We start from the raw sequence: 16,783 nt of genomic DNA, 5'->3' as shown, positions 1-16,783 counted from the left end.
ATTACACCCTTTTGGCAGACTTTTGCAATATTACCAACCTTCTAGAAGAGATGAAATTTTAATTGCTGTTTGGGTGTATGGACCTGATCCTGGACCCCTTACTCTCACAAAGAATCTAATGAGTAATTCCATTTACTTCATTGAGAGAATCTTGCAGAGTCAGATCTCTCAAAGTAGGGTTCTCCAATAGTCATGTACTCTTCCAGTGTCCAGCAACTGAAACAATTTTATTAATGGTATTTAATCCCCAAATCCATTCAAAAGTAATAACTGTGCAAACAGTCTTCCAAATCCTTCATTACGAGTAAACACATAGAATACGTACATCCCTTCCTTTTTGAAGGGAAAGAAATATTAGGCTATTAAATGACAAGAGGTACTAATCCAAAAATCCAGAAAGAGATGTTAAATAAAGGTAATTATTCAAGAGGAAAGAACTTGGTTTTTTGGCAAGAAACAGAAAATGTGTGGGTTTTTTTAAAAAAAGGCTAAAAACTACTAAGACAGCACAGAAAGCTTTTATGCAACGTGTACATTTAAATCCATGCCTTTCAATATAAAACTCCCACTAGTGCTAAAAGAAATTTCATAGTTGACTGAGAGCAATATACATGCTCCTGAGACTGTACATGAGGGCTAAAACAAATTTCAGCCAGAGGAAGTTAATACAACTAGCTGCAAAGGAGAAGAGAATTTTTGAATGGAAAGCCAGAGTATGTTACTATGGTAAGTGAAGAAAGGCCATACAAACTGTTCAGACATACAGTACAAGATGAATACAAGCAACAGTGAAACCCAAAGCTTTACATCTAGCTACTTTTTGGATGCTATAAAAACAGTGCCTTACCCTCCTTGTTCAAAGAAGTCTCAGAAGACAAATTTGCTGCAGAACAGGATACTTTAAGGGACATGTCAGCGCTGAAAGTCTCTTTTGTAGGGAAAGATCTTTTTCCAGTCTGAAGAGAACATGCTTCCAATTTTACAATTCTGGAGGGACTCTTCCTAGGGCTAAAAGATTAAATCAAATGCTTGGATAAAGTACTACTTGTGTTGTGCTAATTTCTGAATGTTACGAATAAGAAGTATCACACTTTTTTTTTTTTTAATACACATCAATTTCCATTAATTCTGATGTGCCAAAGGTATTGCATTATGTACTAATTTACGCAAAGACAAATTGCACATTTTGAAGTGTTTGCTAACTGTCTGTGAAATCAAAACAAGAACATACTATATTTCCACCTGTATTTACAGTATTGTTAGTGTATGTTATTTACACTTGAATTACTTAACTAGCTAGGGCATGATCCAGCTCAAAATACATATAGCTTTTGGGGCAATGCAAGATGCAGAGGCTGGCTGAAAAAGTCAAACTTATTTTGTTGGGGGAAGAGGTCAGCTTATCACGGGTCAACAGAAAAAAAAAATCTGTTATGACAGGCACAGTGGAAGAGTTCACAGTAGAGCATCTCGTCTTCTGTGCTCTACAACTTCCTGTTATGGATCCACTGTCTCACCAGTTATGACTGTAAAGGCATGTAGTATACTACAAGATTAAAGTTAAAATAACCCCCCTCAAGCAGCTCCAAGAGGTAAAACATGTGGGTCCTGGTCCAGCTCTCAATTTAAAAGCCAAGCAAGGCACAGGGAACTTTAAAATCCCATTGTACAAGTATCTGGGACTGGTGGGGGCCAGAGCAAAAAAAAAAGACACATCCTCCTAGGCTAATGGAGGACAAAGGAACCATGTTAGGTGAACTTATGCAACATAGAATCATAGGACTGGAAGGGACCTTGAGAGATCATCTACTCCAGTCCCCTGAACTCATGGCAGGACTAAGTATTATCTAGACCAGGAGTCCCCAACGCGGTGCCTGCGGGCGGCATGGCACCTGCTTGGGTGTCTAAGTGCGCCCGCGTACTGGCCGGTGGATGAGCATCCGCCGAAATGCCGCCGAGAAGAAGCATCATCCAGACACGTTGCTGCTGAAATGTCGCCGATTTTCGGCGGCAACGCCTCTGGATGACGCTGCTTGTTGGTGGCGGCGGCACCGATTGACGTTGCCACTTGTCGGCAGCATTTCGGCGGATGCTCGTCCGTCGCCACGGTCCTCCGTGGCTCATCGTCTGGCGCTTGCCAGATGAAGAAGGTTGGGGACCACTGATCTAGACCATTTCTGCTCTTAAAAATCTCCAATGGTGGAGATTCCACAACCTCCCTAGGCAATTTATTCCAGTGCTTAACCACCCCGACAGGAAGTTTTTCCTAATGTCCAGCCTAAACCTCCCTTGCTGCAATTTAAGCACATCTTGTCCTATCCTCAGAGGTTAAGAAGAACAATTTTTCTCCCTCCCCCTTGTAACAACCTTTTATGTACTTGAAAACTGTTATTAAGTCCCCTCTTAGTCTTCTCTTCTCCAGACTAAACAAACCCAATTTTTTCAATCTTTCCTCATAGGTCATGTTTTCTAGATCTTTAATGATTACAGATATCAGTGCATGCACTATGCTAAGAGTTTGAACCCAAAACATTAAAGAAATTTTTCATGTGTTAAGTAAAAAAAAGAATTCTCTGATCTTACGAAAGACCCGGAGAACTGAACAGTTTTTAATCTGAGTAATAAATATTCTAGAGCTGTATCAAAACTATGCTTTGAATTAACCTGAAACACAAATCTAATAAATCTAACACTTTAAAATTCACAGTAAAGGACACATTTTAGCTAGAAGCAACTTTACAATGAAGAGAGACTAAATCAGAGGTTTACACTTCAGTCTTTAGCTTTGTTATTTTATACCCTGGGAAACTAATTTTCACACACTTTATTTGTTCATGTGATGTTTATGCTGCACTTGACAAAAGAATGCTAGTGCACTGCAATTTTCCAACAACCTTTGCTCTTTGCATTTGTATATGAAGAGAGACATGGTCAGATTCTCTCCCAGCATAAGTCCACTGACACCAATTGAGTTACGCCAGTAGAGAAGTTGGTCTGCAATGTTTAATGAAACTCCATACGTGAAATAATTCACATTTGAATTTTCTGTCTTTCAAAACTATTTGGTACCTGGCGTTTGTAACTGACGGAGTAACAGGCTTAGTTCTTTCACAGTTCTGAAGTTTTGCTCTCAATTCATTCATTTCAGCATCTTTAAACTGCAACTCTGACTGCAAGGACTGTAACTGAAAAAGGAATGTGAGTAATTTTGCATTAAACACTATATAAATTGGAAGAGTAACAAAACACAGAATCATAGAAATAGAGAGCTGGCAGGAACCACAACAGGTCATCTAGTCCATTCCATCCCCTGCTTCCCTCCTACCAAGTGGTGTGGCAGAATTAAGTATACTTAAACCATCCTGACAGTGTTTGACTAATGTATCCTTTAAAACCTTCAATGATTGGGATGGTATAGCATAAGATTGTTGACCTTTGACGCATGACTTGAGCTCAGATCAAGAATAATCATTTCTATCTTAGAAAGAGTTAAGATGTTTGCTAAATTAATGCAAATGAAACTAATGCTATAATGCAGACAGGAATAAACAAAAACATTTTGCAGTGAGTCAGATTCCTAGTATTTAGCTTGTGGCCTACTGGCAGTACTAATTAGCATAAGGCCACATTAGGCCTAGTACAAGTTAGCATTAGTAAGTAACCTTGGTCATAAGATTTAACAATATATATATATATATATATATTTTATAGTTTGTTGTCTAGACAATTAAGGTTTATTTAGCCACACTTCCTTAACAGGACTGCATACAGAACATTCTATCGGTGCAAATGCTTACAACAGTTGTCCCAAAAATGAATAGCAGGAATGGCAAATATAAACAAAAAGACAGGACTTAATCAAATATGGTCTTGGAAATAGGTGGATCTAAGGAATACGTGGCTAAAAAGGGAATCATACCCAGCCCTCAGCAGGATCTTGGGATAACACATTGGTGACCATCTTAACGCTAAATCTCATTTTAAGGGGAACCCACAGATTTGCGGATTCATGAATATACATGATGTGAATTCTGCTGTCATTCTTGTTTTTCTAGTTCTGTGATTTTGTTTATCTTGATCATACTATTAATAAAACTAATGTCTCTATGTGTGCATCTCACCAATCTTCTTAATCTATAAGCAGTCACCAAGGAGCAAACCTATTAAAATGACAAGTGCATTCTGTACCTCCAAATTAATCATAAAGTTTCAAGTGCTACTGAGAAGCTTTAAGATAACCTTCCCTTTCAAGTCAGTGTCAAAAGAAAAGGGCTTCGCTGTGGAGATACTTGTTTATGCTAATAATTTACCTTTTGCTCAGCTACCACCAACCTTCTCACACCTACATATAGATTACCATATTACTATACCAAAACTACAATTATTAACTCAATGCAACCTAAGTCAAACACTCAGTTCACTTGTATGCTATCCCAGCTGAGAATCAGATACCATACAACACAACCAAACATTGGTACAATAAGGCAAACTCATTATGATGGTTACAGCAGTTAGTTGCTACTCAAGGGAGGATTGCACTAGAGGACCTGAGTAGTGGAGTAAGCAGCAGCAACCTTTCACAGTGCTTTGGGGGAAACTGAAGATACCGGAAGTTGGAGTTTGGCTGTAAAACAGAGATACAGCCCCATAACTGAAAACCATTGTAATTCTAGTTTGAATGTTCCAGGTTCTTCCAAAAGCCACCTGTGCAACACTCCTATAATTTGTTAGAAGAACATCACCACTATCCCCTATGAGGAAATTATACCATAATTTGGTAGCCTGTTTTTTCCTATATGTAACTTTGCTGGATAAAAAATTAGAGGAAAGTTTGCTTTAAGTGCTCTTCTCTTGATTAGGTAATGATTGTGACTTAAGCAAAATAGTAATCAATTGAGCTTTTCCACATAAGAAGTTAGACAGCTGTCACAGGGAAAAAAAAAAAAAAAAAAAAAAACCACCACACACATGCTACCTTTTTGGAGAACTCCTTTTCTTTTTCACTTAGTGTCTGATCTTTTTCCTTTTCCAGTAGGATGTATGATCTTCTCTGTTCCTCCAAAGTGCATTCCATCTGCAGCATTGAGTCCCGCAAAATTTTAATTTCTCCATTTTTAACAAGGATTTCATCCTGTATTTCTTTCAGCTGTAAGCAGAGCATACCTTTAAGAAGTGTGGATTTACACCACTGATATTATGGATTCAATCCACCCAAAACCAACAGAAATCACAATTTAGCCTAGAGTTGTTCTCCTGAAGAGTAAACTGATTTGTTTTTTAAGCAGACTGGCCTTCTGCAGATCCAGGTATCATAAGCAAGGTGATTAAAGATACCTTAAACTGGACTTAATCCAAAGGTCACAACTAAAACCACCACCAAAAATTGCTATAATAAACAGTACACTAGCAGATTAAAAAAAAAAAAAAAAAAAAGAAAGAGGCAATTAACCTTTTGCTTAACTTCTTCATGTTGTGTTTGCAGTACTTCAAATCCAAATGTGTCTTTAATTCGAATATCTTCAGTGCCATTTCCTGGTGAAAAGAGAGAATTCTGATACCAACTCCACTTTGAAGTATGTAACAAGTTATTATTGATAACATTTCAACATCTCACTACATATATTCTAGTATCAGGGGGTAGCCGTGTTAGTCTGTATTTACAAAAACAACAAGGAGTCTGGTGGCACCTTAAAGACTAACAGATTTATTTGGGCATAAGCTTTCGTGGGTAAAAACCTCACTTCTTCAGATGCATAGAGTGAAAGTTACAGATGCAGGCATTATATACTGACACATGGAGAGCAGGGAGTTACTTCGCAAGTGGAGAACCAGTGTTGACAGGGCCAATTCAATCAGGGTGGATGTAGTCCACTCCCAATAATAGATGAGGAGGTGTCAATTCCAGGAGAGGAAAAGCTGCTTCTGTAATGAGCCAGCCACTCCCAGTCCCTATTCAAGCCCAGATTAATTTGCAAATGAATTTGAGTTCTGCTGTTTCTCTTTGAAGTCTATTTCTGAAGTTTTTCTGTTCAATGATAGTGACTTTTAAATCTGTAATAGAATGACCAGGGAGATTGAAGTGTTCACTTACTGGCTTATGTATGTTACCATTCCTGATGTCCGATTTGTGTCCATTTATTCCTTTGCGGAGGGACTGTCCGGTTTGGCCAATGTACATGGCAGAGGGGCATTGCTGGCACATGATGGCATATATAACATTAGTAGATGTGCAGGTGAATGAGCCCTTGATGGTGTGACTGAAGTGGTTGGGTCCTCTGATGGTGTCGCCAGAGTAGATATGGGGACAGAGTAGGCAACGAGGTTTGCTACAGGGATTGGTTCCTGGGTTGGTGTTTCTGTGCTGTGGTGTGTAGTTGCTGGTTGGGGGGTTGTCTGTAAGCGAGGAGTGGCCTGCCTCCCAAGGTCTGTGAGAGTGAGGGATCATTTTCCAGGATAGGTTGTAGATCATAGATAATGCACTGGAGAGGTTTTAGCTGGGGGTTGTATGTGATGGCCAGTGGTGTTCTGTTATTGTCCTTGTTGGGCCTGTCCTGTAGGAGGTGATTTCTGGGTACTGGTCTTGCTCTGTCAATCTGTTTCCTCACTTCCCCAGGTGGATATTGTAGTTTTAAGAATGCTTGATAAAGATCTTGAAGGTGTTTGTCTCTGTCTGAGGGGTTGGGGCAAATTTGGTTGTATCTTAGGGCTTGGCTGTAGACAATGGATCGTGTGATGTGTCTTGGATGGAAGCTGGAGGCATGTAGGTACCTACATGACAGCCCCAACAAGGACAATAACAGAACACCACTGGCCATCACATACAGCCCCCAGGTAAAACCTCTCCAGCGCATTATCCACGATCTACAACCTATCCTGGAAAATGATCCCTCACTCTCACAGACCTTGGGAGGCAGGCCAGTCCTCGCTTACAGACAACCTCCCAACCTGAAGCAAATACTCACCAGCAACTACACACCACAGCACAGAAACACCAACCCAGGAACCAATCCCTGTAGCAAACCTCGTTGCCTACTCTGTCCCCATATCTACTCCGGCGACACCATCAGAGGACCCAACCACGTCAGCCACACCATCAAGGGCTCATTCACCTGCACATCTACTAATGTTATACCCTGTTTCCCCGAAAATAAGACATCCTCCGAAAATAAGGCCTACTTACAGTTTTGCCTCTCGTTGTAATATAAGGCATCCCCCCGATAATAAGACCTCCCCGATAATAAGGCATCCACCGATAATAAGGCATTTTTCATTTCTGAAAAATAAGACATCCCCTGAAAATAAGACCTAGCGCATCTTTGGGAGCAAAAATTAATATAAGACACTGTCTTATTTTCGGGGAAACAGGGTATATGCCATTATGTGCCAGCAATGCCCCTCTGCCATGTACATTGGCCAAACCGGACAGTCCCTCCGCAAAAGAATAAATGGACACAAATCGGACATCAGGAATGGTAACATACATAAGCCAGTAAGTGAACACTTCAATCTCCCTGGTCATTCTAATACAGATTTAAGTCACTATCATTGAACAAAAAACCTTCAGAAACAGACTTCAAAGAGAAACAGCAGAACTCAAATTCATTTGCAAATTTAACACCATTAATCTGGGCTAGAATAGGGACTGGGAGTGGCTGGCTCATTACAAAAGCAGCTTTTCCACTCCTGGAATTGACACCTCCCTCATCATTTATTATTGGGAGTGGACTACTTCCACCCTGATTGAATTGGCCCTGTCAACACTGGTTCTCCACTTGTGAAGTAACTCCCTGCTCTCCATGTGTCAATATACAATGCCTGCATCTGTAACTTTCACTCTATGCATCTGAAGAAGTGAGGTTTTTACCCACGAAAACTTATGCCCAAATAAATCTGTTAGTCTTTAGGGTGCCACCAGACTCCTTGCTGTTTTCACATATATTCTAGTTTCTAAGGATTATATTTTTATTGGTAAATGTCAGTAAATGTCCATTTCACTGTATACTTGCAAACCAATGAAAAAATATTTCTGTCAATCAAAATTTACAGACCGGGAAAATGAGAAAAATGTTGTTTGGAAACTCAGTTTGATTTAAGCATATTTTCTTTGTATAGTTTGAAATGTGATGTTGACAATTTGTGTTTTAATAGTTATAAAGCTTTAACTTTTTGAAGATCAACATCTACTGTCATTAAATAATTGTCTGACCTCACCCTCACAGTTTCCCACAACTGTGAAAATTTAAATCGATTAAAATTGAAAAAATGTTTTAAAATAATCTGTCATCCACTGAAAATTATAAAACAAATAAAAATCAAATTCTGCCAAGCCTATATATACACACACAGTATTTTGGCACCAAGTCAGGAAATTGATACTTCTATTTCCACAATAATTTTACTATAATGAATCCAGTAGGATTTCTTTACTCAAAAAAACAAAAACAAAAACCCAGCCTAACAATTTGTAATGAGGGTGGATAAAATCAACTTTGTAACAATTTACGATTTTTATTTTATCATTTAAATTATAAGTGTTTCTTTAAAAAAAGTAAGACTAAAATAAAATCTGAATTTAATACAGAATATGTTAAGGCCTAAACTTATTATAATCTCAAAACATTTAAATAAAATCACTGAATCCAGAAGCCTCTATCAAATATTTGAGTCCAAGTGTGCTTTTTTCTACATAAAGAAAAAAAATCAGGGGGGAAAACGTCAAGTTTTCAAGGTCAAGCTTTATAAATATGGCACAACAGGTTATGTAGTATATTAAGGACTTGTTTGGTTTAATAAGAATTAAATGTATGTGTTTTGTGTGTGTTTAATTAAATTCCATTTACCATCCTAATGCAGCTTGACAAATCATGAGCACAAAGTTAATTATCTGCTAAATAAGCAATGTATCATTCATTTTCTAACATACTAAAATGTACAATTAATAAAGAAGAATCTGAAAATATTAAGGTATATCACTGCTTAAAATAATGTATATTATAGTGTGCTCTCCTAGGTAGCAAAAAGATGTATCAAATCTAGGGTAAAGGCTCTACTACTTAGTTGTAAATCAACATGTTTTAATGGTTATATCAACCAATAAGAATGCACCTTTCTTTAGAAAATAACTAAAGTACAAATGGAAAAGTTGATTAAAATCAATTATTTAAATCGAGGTTTTCCACTTGGAGATTTAAATCAATCCACCCTATTTGCAGTACCTTAGACTACTGAAATAATTGGCCACAGGTTGATTCTCCACCACCAAGAACTTTTAAATCAAAATTGCATATTTTTCTAAAAGATATGCTGTAGAAATTATTTTGGGAAGTTCTATGGTTTGTTTTATACAAGAGGTCAGACTAGATCAGGGGTGGGCAAACTACGGCCCGCCGGCCGGATCCGGCCCGCCAGCCATTTTAATCCGGCCCTCAACCTCCCCAGACCCCGCTCCCCCGTCGGCTTGCCCCGCTCCAGCGCTCAAGCCGGGATCAGGGTCAGGGGCTGCTCCACGCGGCTCTGGAAAGCAATGGCATGGCCCCCCTCTGGCTCCTAGGCGTTGGGGCAGTCAGGGGGATCTGCTCTGCACACTGCCCCCACCCCAAGAGTCGCCCCCACAGCTCTCATTGTCTGAGAACCACGGCCAATGGGAGCTGCACGGGAGGTGCCTGCGGACAGGGCAGCGCGCAGCAGAGCCACCTGCCCACGCATCCACATAGGAGCCGGAGAGGGGCCATGCCACTGCTTCCAGGAGCCACTTGAGGTAATCACCAGCTGAAGCCTGCATCCCTGAGCCGCCCCCCCCAGGCCCCAACCCCTGCCACAGCCTTGATCCCCCTCCCGCCCTCCGAACCCCTTGGTCCCAGCTCAGAGCACCCTCCTGAACCCCAAACCCCTCATCTACAGCCCCACCCCAGAGCCTGCACTCCCAGCCCCGTGCCCCTGCTCCAGGCCTGATCGCCCTCCTGCCCTCTGAACCCCTCGGTCCCAGCCTGGAGCACCCTACTACACCTCAAACCCCTCATCCTCAGCCCCACCCCAGAGCCTGCACCCCAGCTGGAGCCCTCATCTTCCTCACACCCCACCCTCCTGCCCCAGCCTGGAGCCCCCTCCTGCACCCTGACCTCCTCATTTCTGGCCCCACCCCAGAGCCCGTGCCCCTAGCCAGAGCCCTCACCCCCTCCCATACCCCAACTCCCATTTTGTGAGCATTCATGGCCCGCCATACTATTTCTATACCCAGATGTGCCTCTCGGGCCAAAAAGTTTGTCCACCCCAGACTAGATGATCACAATGGTCACTTCTGGCCTTGGAAACTAGGAAATTAGAAGAATTTAAACATCTAGTTTACTTTTGATATTTATCTTGATTGTTTACTTTTTTAATTCGTCCTCAATGAAAGTTGACTAAAAACAAACAAACAAAAAAAGATTCTATTTTTCTTTTATGTTCCTATCCACTTTGACTTGTTTGGGTTATAAATATTACTGGATTTCTAATTTATGCAATCACTTCTATTGGTCTTAAGTTAGTAGAAGATTCTTTTCTCCTACCCCATTCTCACACACGCCACTTAGATTTTAAGCCAAATTTAACAGAAAGTGTCCTTTAAGCGTACACATTGTTATCACAGATAAGCAATGAGCTCAGAACACCAGGTATTCTCCAGTGCCCACCCATCAAATCTTAAACTGACATAAACCTGGGCTCTGAACTTGTGACTGGCTCCACGGACCAGCACAGAATTTTGCCCACAAAACAGAAACTTCAGGGTTAAGGATCAATTTAGCTTTTATAAATTCAGACACTGACCAGTTAAGGCTAAATTCCTAACAATTAAAAAAAAAAAAAACCTCTCTTTTCCATTACAGCTTACTCAACTGGCAGACACTCATACTTGAGATATTTTTCTTTTGTTTGTAAGGTGCTATGTAAACTATGCATATAGCACCGATGAAACACAGCCATATTCAGCATGCTGTACAGCTTTCGGGGGGGGAGGGGGGGGGAATTGGGAAGAGAGGGAGCATTTTGGCCAGGGCACAGGCAAACTTCTACTTACACAAATGCTACAGGACCTTTCACATACTGGCCGAAGAGTCAGGAACATGGATATTCCTGTCTTATCTGAAAGACTCCATATACAATCAAGTTGCATAAAATTCAATTTACGTACTCCAAAAGGATGTAAAGCTGATTTAAACTGTGCTAGGATTTAAAAAGTGATGTTTCAGGGAAGTGAGGTATTTCATAACCAGTGCTTAGACCACTAGTAGATTCTCATTAAATTACAAATGTTATAAACAGTACTGCAAATAACAATTGAGGTTAGTTTTGGCCAGAAAAAGTTATTGATCAACGTTTACAATGAGTAGAAGATCCTATCCATTCAGAGGATTCAAGTTTGTTGCATGATATTTATGAACAGGTCACCTTCCCTTCTCTCCCAAAAGGGAATTTAAAAATCACTTGTGGGTATGACAGATACACCTCTACCTCGATATATAACGCTGTCCTCAGGAGCCAAAAAAATCTTACCGCGTTATAGGTGAAACTGCATTCTATCAAACTTGCTTTGATCCACCGGAGTGCAAAGCCCCGCCCCCCCGGAGCACTGCTTTACTGTGTTATACCCGAATTCGTGTTATATCGGGTCGCATTATATCGGGGTAGAGGTGTATTACACAATCACATGTGTAACCTAGTGGTTAGAACTGAAGTCTGGGAAGCCAGGTCTCCTGCTTTCTAATTCCATTTCTGCCTCTCATTTGCTGCTTGTCCTTCAGCAAGCTACTTCACCTTATTGTACCTCAGTTTAACTGTCTGTAATGGGTACAGTAGAACTTGGTTCAGAGCCATTATGTGACTGAGTTAAAGCTTGCTAAATTGGCTTACTTTCCTTAGATAAAGCGTTGCACACACACACAAAACAGTGCTACATATCAAAGTGTGATCTTTCCAAATGATCACACTTATTTGGAGCACAGCTTCTGGGTACTTCTTACTTAATGCTATTTTATCACATGCAGTCATACTATTTGCCAAGCTCTATAGCTAGTTCTTTAAGACATGTCATTAGATGTACATACCAACTCTGAAATGTTGACAGTTAAGTTATCCAGGAACTAAGATTCCCCTGACGATTAGAACAATTTCCCCCACTAGTTCTGGTAACTCAAGATAGCTTCAAGAACCTAAATGAACATTTCAGCAACAGTGAAATTTACTTTGGAGCTGAGATTAAAGAATCTACTCAAAAGATAATTACTTTAGACATTTTTCTAGGAAGAACAAGTTCAGCATGTCAATCCCCTGATCTGAAAAATAAGGAGACACCAAAGCAATCACATCCCTAATTATACTCCCATATTCCAAGACTACACTTACCGAATTGCTCTTTCATATTTCTTTCTGCACTAGAGGCAACACTCCGTTGTTCAATATTTAAAGATTTTTGATTGGTGTTGTTTGGGGTTAAGGATGGTCTGGCATTCTGTTCAGGTTTCTGGACGTGTGTTGTTCTAGAAAGAGTATTTGAGTCTAGAACTTGTGATAAAGCCTGTGAAGCAATTATATCTATTTCTTCCAAGTCATCAGCTGTGAAGTCATCATTGTCTCCAAAAGAATCTTCTGTTTGCTTGGACTTTGACTCAAAGCTTTTGTAACGCTTGTTTGGGGGGAAGCCATCGCCGTGGTTCCCAATACATCCTCGACTAGTGGATTCTCGATAAACAGAAGATGAAGCCATAATCTGTGCCTGATCCACATCATATAATATGGAGCTATTTCTCTTCTTATTCCCAAATAATGAGTTCACTGACATTCTGTATAAATATTTACCCTGTGAAACAAAACAAAACATTTTAATGCTCAAAGGACCTTTTTCCAAATTAAATTTATTCCACAAAATACAAACAATTGAATTTATGAAGAAACAAGTGTGCTACCACACAGTGATCTGGGTTCAAGAGTCTCCAGCACAGTCCTTCACTAACTGACTGGAAAAGATGAAGTGATGTTGCAAACTCCAGAGTTTCCCATCCATTTGGAAAGGGATTTTGGATCATTTAATGGAGAGCAACATAGAAACGTAAGCTTTTCATGCCATCAGAAATGAACAAAAGAAACAATTGTAGTTTTGTTTACATCCATAAGAAAAATGTCATTCTACAGATTATTATTTAACACCATGGAAATTTAACTATAGGACTCCAAGAGGAGCCTATCCATGAATCAGAAGGGCCAAACACACTTTCAAAAAGTGCTCTGGAGGAGGCGAGAAAAAGGAGGAGACATGCCCCTGTTCATGCCCTTGAAATTCTATACTTCATGTTTTCCAAGAGCAAGACACAACATGGTCTTATTTTTAGGGTCTCTGTATAAGTTAAACAAGAACATAAAACTGTCACAGTACGCCTAAAAACAGCAACATAGTTTTTGAAGTTGCATTAGATTCTAGAGCAATCTTGTGTCAAAACTAGCTGATACATAGGATCAGCTAACAATCTGAACAAAAGAGTGCCTTATAACATCGTTACAGTTTTATTTTAATTCCCCCCCAATTAGAAAAGCAGCTTTCTGACATATGCATAGTAAAACACTATCTGTATATTACTCTGATAAAGTTTAGAACACACTAAAGATGTTTAGTTTCTTGATAGTTGTCCCCTTGGCATCAAAGTACCCATATATGACATACATCGAGTGGTACAGACTTCTGCCAGTCCTGCCAAGATCTGTTTTAGAAAGCAACATTTAACTCTAAGGCCTGATTTACAGTAGGAAAATAGGTCGGTATAACTATGTCGCTCAGAGGTGTGAAAAAATCCACAATCCTGACTTACGTGGTTAAACCAACCTAACCCGTGGTGTAGACAGCACCAGGTCAAGGGATTAATTTTCCCGTCAACCTAGTTACCACCTCTCAAGGAGGCCGGTTGATGCAAATAGTGTCTTCACTGAAACACTACAGCATTTTAACTGTAGACAAGTGCAGCATTTTAACTGTAGACAAGCCATAATCATCACATGTTCTTTAAAAGGTTTGTAAAAGTTGGGGGCCTAAGTCATTCTCCAGTGTTTCATTAAATAAAGAAGTACAAAATTAGTCTGAGTATCAAAATATTTCTATAAAAACTATAAAATTGGGTTTCCTAAAGGAAATGCTAGAAACCTCATTCTGTTTGGGACATCCAAAAGTACCCCTCCACCCAAAAAAACCCCCACAAACCCACCACTATAGACAGGAGTATTTTTAAGTAGATAACCTAAAAGGTCTTTAACATCTCTGAGTTGAAAATAAAGTACTACTCAGATAATAAAGACATATAATTAAACTGTCTTTGACATAAGTTTTGCTTTGATACTTTCTTGATTGCTTTTACATTAACACAAGTCAGATCATATCAAGATTATGTTATGCTCTCTAATGCAGGGCAGTAAAGGTGCATTACTCAATTCCGTTACATTACACAGAAAAGTAATTCAGGAAGAAATTAAGACGACACCTGCCGCCATAAACAATATATTTCTAACCACAATCACTGGTTTTGAATGAACTCCGATTATCTCCAGCCGGAGTCCGCTCTGATGCCATATGAGACAAACCAAACAGAAACACTCCTGCAGCTCTGACGGATGCCAAAACAAGCTAACTGGGGAAGCAAAAGCCAGGCTGGGCGCTGGGGTCCGTCTGGCCATATTCAAGGATCAGATCCTCTATGACCACGCCGGGCTCTTGTCCTACAGCTCCTCCTTGGACACGCTAGCGGGATGGGGACCCCCACGAACAGCGAGCAGAGCTGAGCATAGCTTGCACGGTGTCCGATGTACCTGTGCGCACAGCCCCGCCCCTCGCACCCCCGGCCCGGAGGTTTGTGGCTCCCACCCCCGGACAGTCTCGGGAGCAAGAGCTCCGAGCACAGTCCCCCAGCGGGGGGCTAACGCTGTCCGATCCCAGCTGCCCGCACTGCCTCCCCAACCGGGTCCGTTACCGCGCGAGCTTCCGCTTCGTCGCCGCTCACACAAGGGCTAGGAACGAAGCTCCGCCTCACCGCTGTTGTCCCGGCATCGCGGCCTTCCCGAAAGGGTGCGCACCCCCACCACCTGCCTTCCCACCCTCTCTGGCCCCGCCAGCCAGCGCAGCCAATCAGCGGCGAGCAGTTATTCCCACTACCCAATCAGAGCACGGCCGGCTAGCATAACTCGCTACGGCACCCTGGAGGATCAGATAGAGAGGGGCGTAGAGCTGCTGGATATAAGAGTCTCAGCGATTGGCCAGCTCTGTAAATTTGTCAGTGGTTGGTCACGCGCCCGCGTGAGGGATAAGGCCTAGAACAGCAGGCCCCATTTCCTGCCTCAGCACCCTGTTGTTTCTACGCGCTAGTCCGGATCCCTGAAGCGACCGGTATCTGGAGGCTCCTTCGTGGGAGAATGACATGGATAAAATGTGGGGATAAAGAACAAAGCCACCCACCTCCAGAACAGTGTGGCCCCTGACAGAGCGTAGCCAGTTAACTTCACAGCCTTACCCGGTGACATCACAGCATATGTAGGGTTACCATATTTCAGCAAGCAAAAAAGAGGATGGGAGGCGCCCTGCCCTAGCCCCACCCCTCCCCTGCCCTAGCCCTTCCCTCAGTACCCCCAAACCTCCCCCTGCTCCTTGTACCCTGACTGCCCCCTCCTGGGACCCCTGCCCCTAACTGCCCCCCAGAACTCCACCCCCTACCTAAGTCTCCCTGCTTCTTGTCCCCTGACTGCCCCCTCCTGAGACCCTCCCCCCATCCTAACTGGGCCCCTAGGACCCTACCTGTACCCTGACCGCCCCAACCCTTATCCACACCCCCACCCCCAGACAGACCCCTGGGACTCCCATGCCCCATCCAACCACTCTCCACCCCCTGACAGCTCCCCCAGAACTCCCGACCCATCTAAACCCCTCTGCTTCCTGTCCCCTGACTGCTCCGATCCCTCTCCCCACTCCTGCCCCCTGACAGCCCCCTCAGAACTCCCATTCCCCCCCACGCTCCTTGTCCCCTGACTACATCTCCTGGGACCCCTGCTCCTAACTGCCCTCCAGGACCCCACCCCCTACCTAAGCCTCCCTGTTCCTTGTCCCCTAACTGCTCCCTCCTAAGACCCCCCCCAACTGTCCCTCAGGACCCTACCTGTACCCTGACTGCCCAAAACCTTATCCACACCCGCCCCAGAAAGCCCCCCGCCCCGAACTCCCAACCCCCTGTCTCTTGACTGCCCCATCCAAAACCTCCCTGCCTTTTCTCCGACTCCCTGGCCCCCTTGTTGTTGGCCTTCGCCTAATGTCTCTGTGAACTTGCTCAGGGACGGCCTGAGCCGTTCGTCCCGGCACGCTGGGCAGCAGTGGAGGAGAAGCGGGGGAGGAGCGCCAGACTGCCGGAGGCAATCTGCAAATGCAGGGAAGGAGGGAGGGAATGATCTCTGCTGCAGGGGATGCGGAGGAGGGGCTCTCTCTGGCTGTCGGAGCCCCACGTAAGTGATACCATCTGGCTGGCTGCCCTATTAGCCGCGCGTGCTCTGCATGGAGGGAGGGGAAGTCCGGACATTTACAAATTCCCCCCGGACGCTATTTTTATCTCAAAAAGCTGGACATGTCCGGGGGAATCCGGACGAATGGTAACTCCAGCATATGACATGGCCTGGCCTGCTGACATCACAGCCTGGTCTGCTGACATCACAGCCTGGTCTGCTGACATCACAGCCTGGCACATGACATGGCCTGGCAATATCATAGCACATCATAGTACCTTGC

The 16,783-nt window shown here is 42.5% G+C and overlaps 1 protein-coding gene across 4 annotated transcripts in view; it reads right to left on the bottom strand.

Moving 5' to 3' along the window:
- Positions 1-15,097, bottom strand: part of ATRIP (ATR interacting protein) — a 28,310-nt gene extending 13,213 nt beyond the window's left edge. Inside the window, exons 1-6 of one of the 4 annotated variants that reach the window (XM_054035698.1) lie at positions 15,018-15,097; positions 12,382-12,835; positions 5,450-5,532; positions 4,976-5,146; positions 3,070-3,185; positions 848-1,008 (exon numbers count right to left, since the gene is read on the bottom strand). In XM_054035698.1, the coding sequence (XP_053891673.1) occupies positions 848-1,008; positions 3,070-3,185; positions 4,976-5,146; positions 5,450-5,532; positions 12,382-12,817 (967 nt within the window). In that variant the 5' untranslated portion in view covers positions 12,818-12,835; positions 15,018-15,097. Of the gene's footprint in view, positions 1-847; positions 1,009-3,069; positions 3,186-4,975; positions 5,147-5,449; positions 5,533-12,381; positions 12,836-14,529; positions 14,817-14,987 lie in introns of those variants that run through there. The other 3 variants (XM_054035700.1, XM_054035697.1, XM_054035696.1) reach the window with 3 other exon arrangements.
- Between the last annotated feature and the right edge of the window lie 1,686 nt (positions 15,098-16,783).

This window comes from Malaclemys terrapin, chromosome 7 (assembly GCF_027887155.1).
Source record: "Malaclemys terrapin pileata isolate rMalTer1 chromosome 7, rMalTer1.hap1, whole genome shotgun sequence".
Classification (NCBI taxonomy): domain Eukaryota; kingdom Metazoa; phylum Chordata; order Testudines; family Emydidae; genus Malaclemys; species Malaclemys terrapin.
This window is presented reverse-complemented; position numbering and strand designations above follow the sequence as displayed.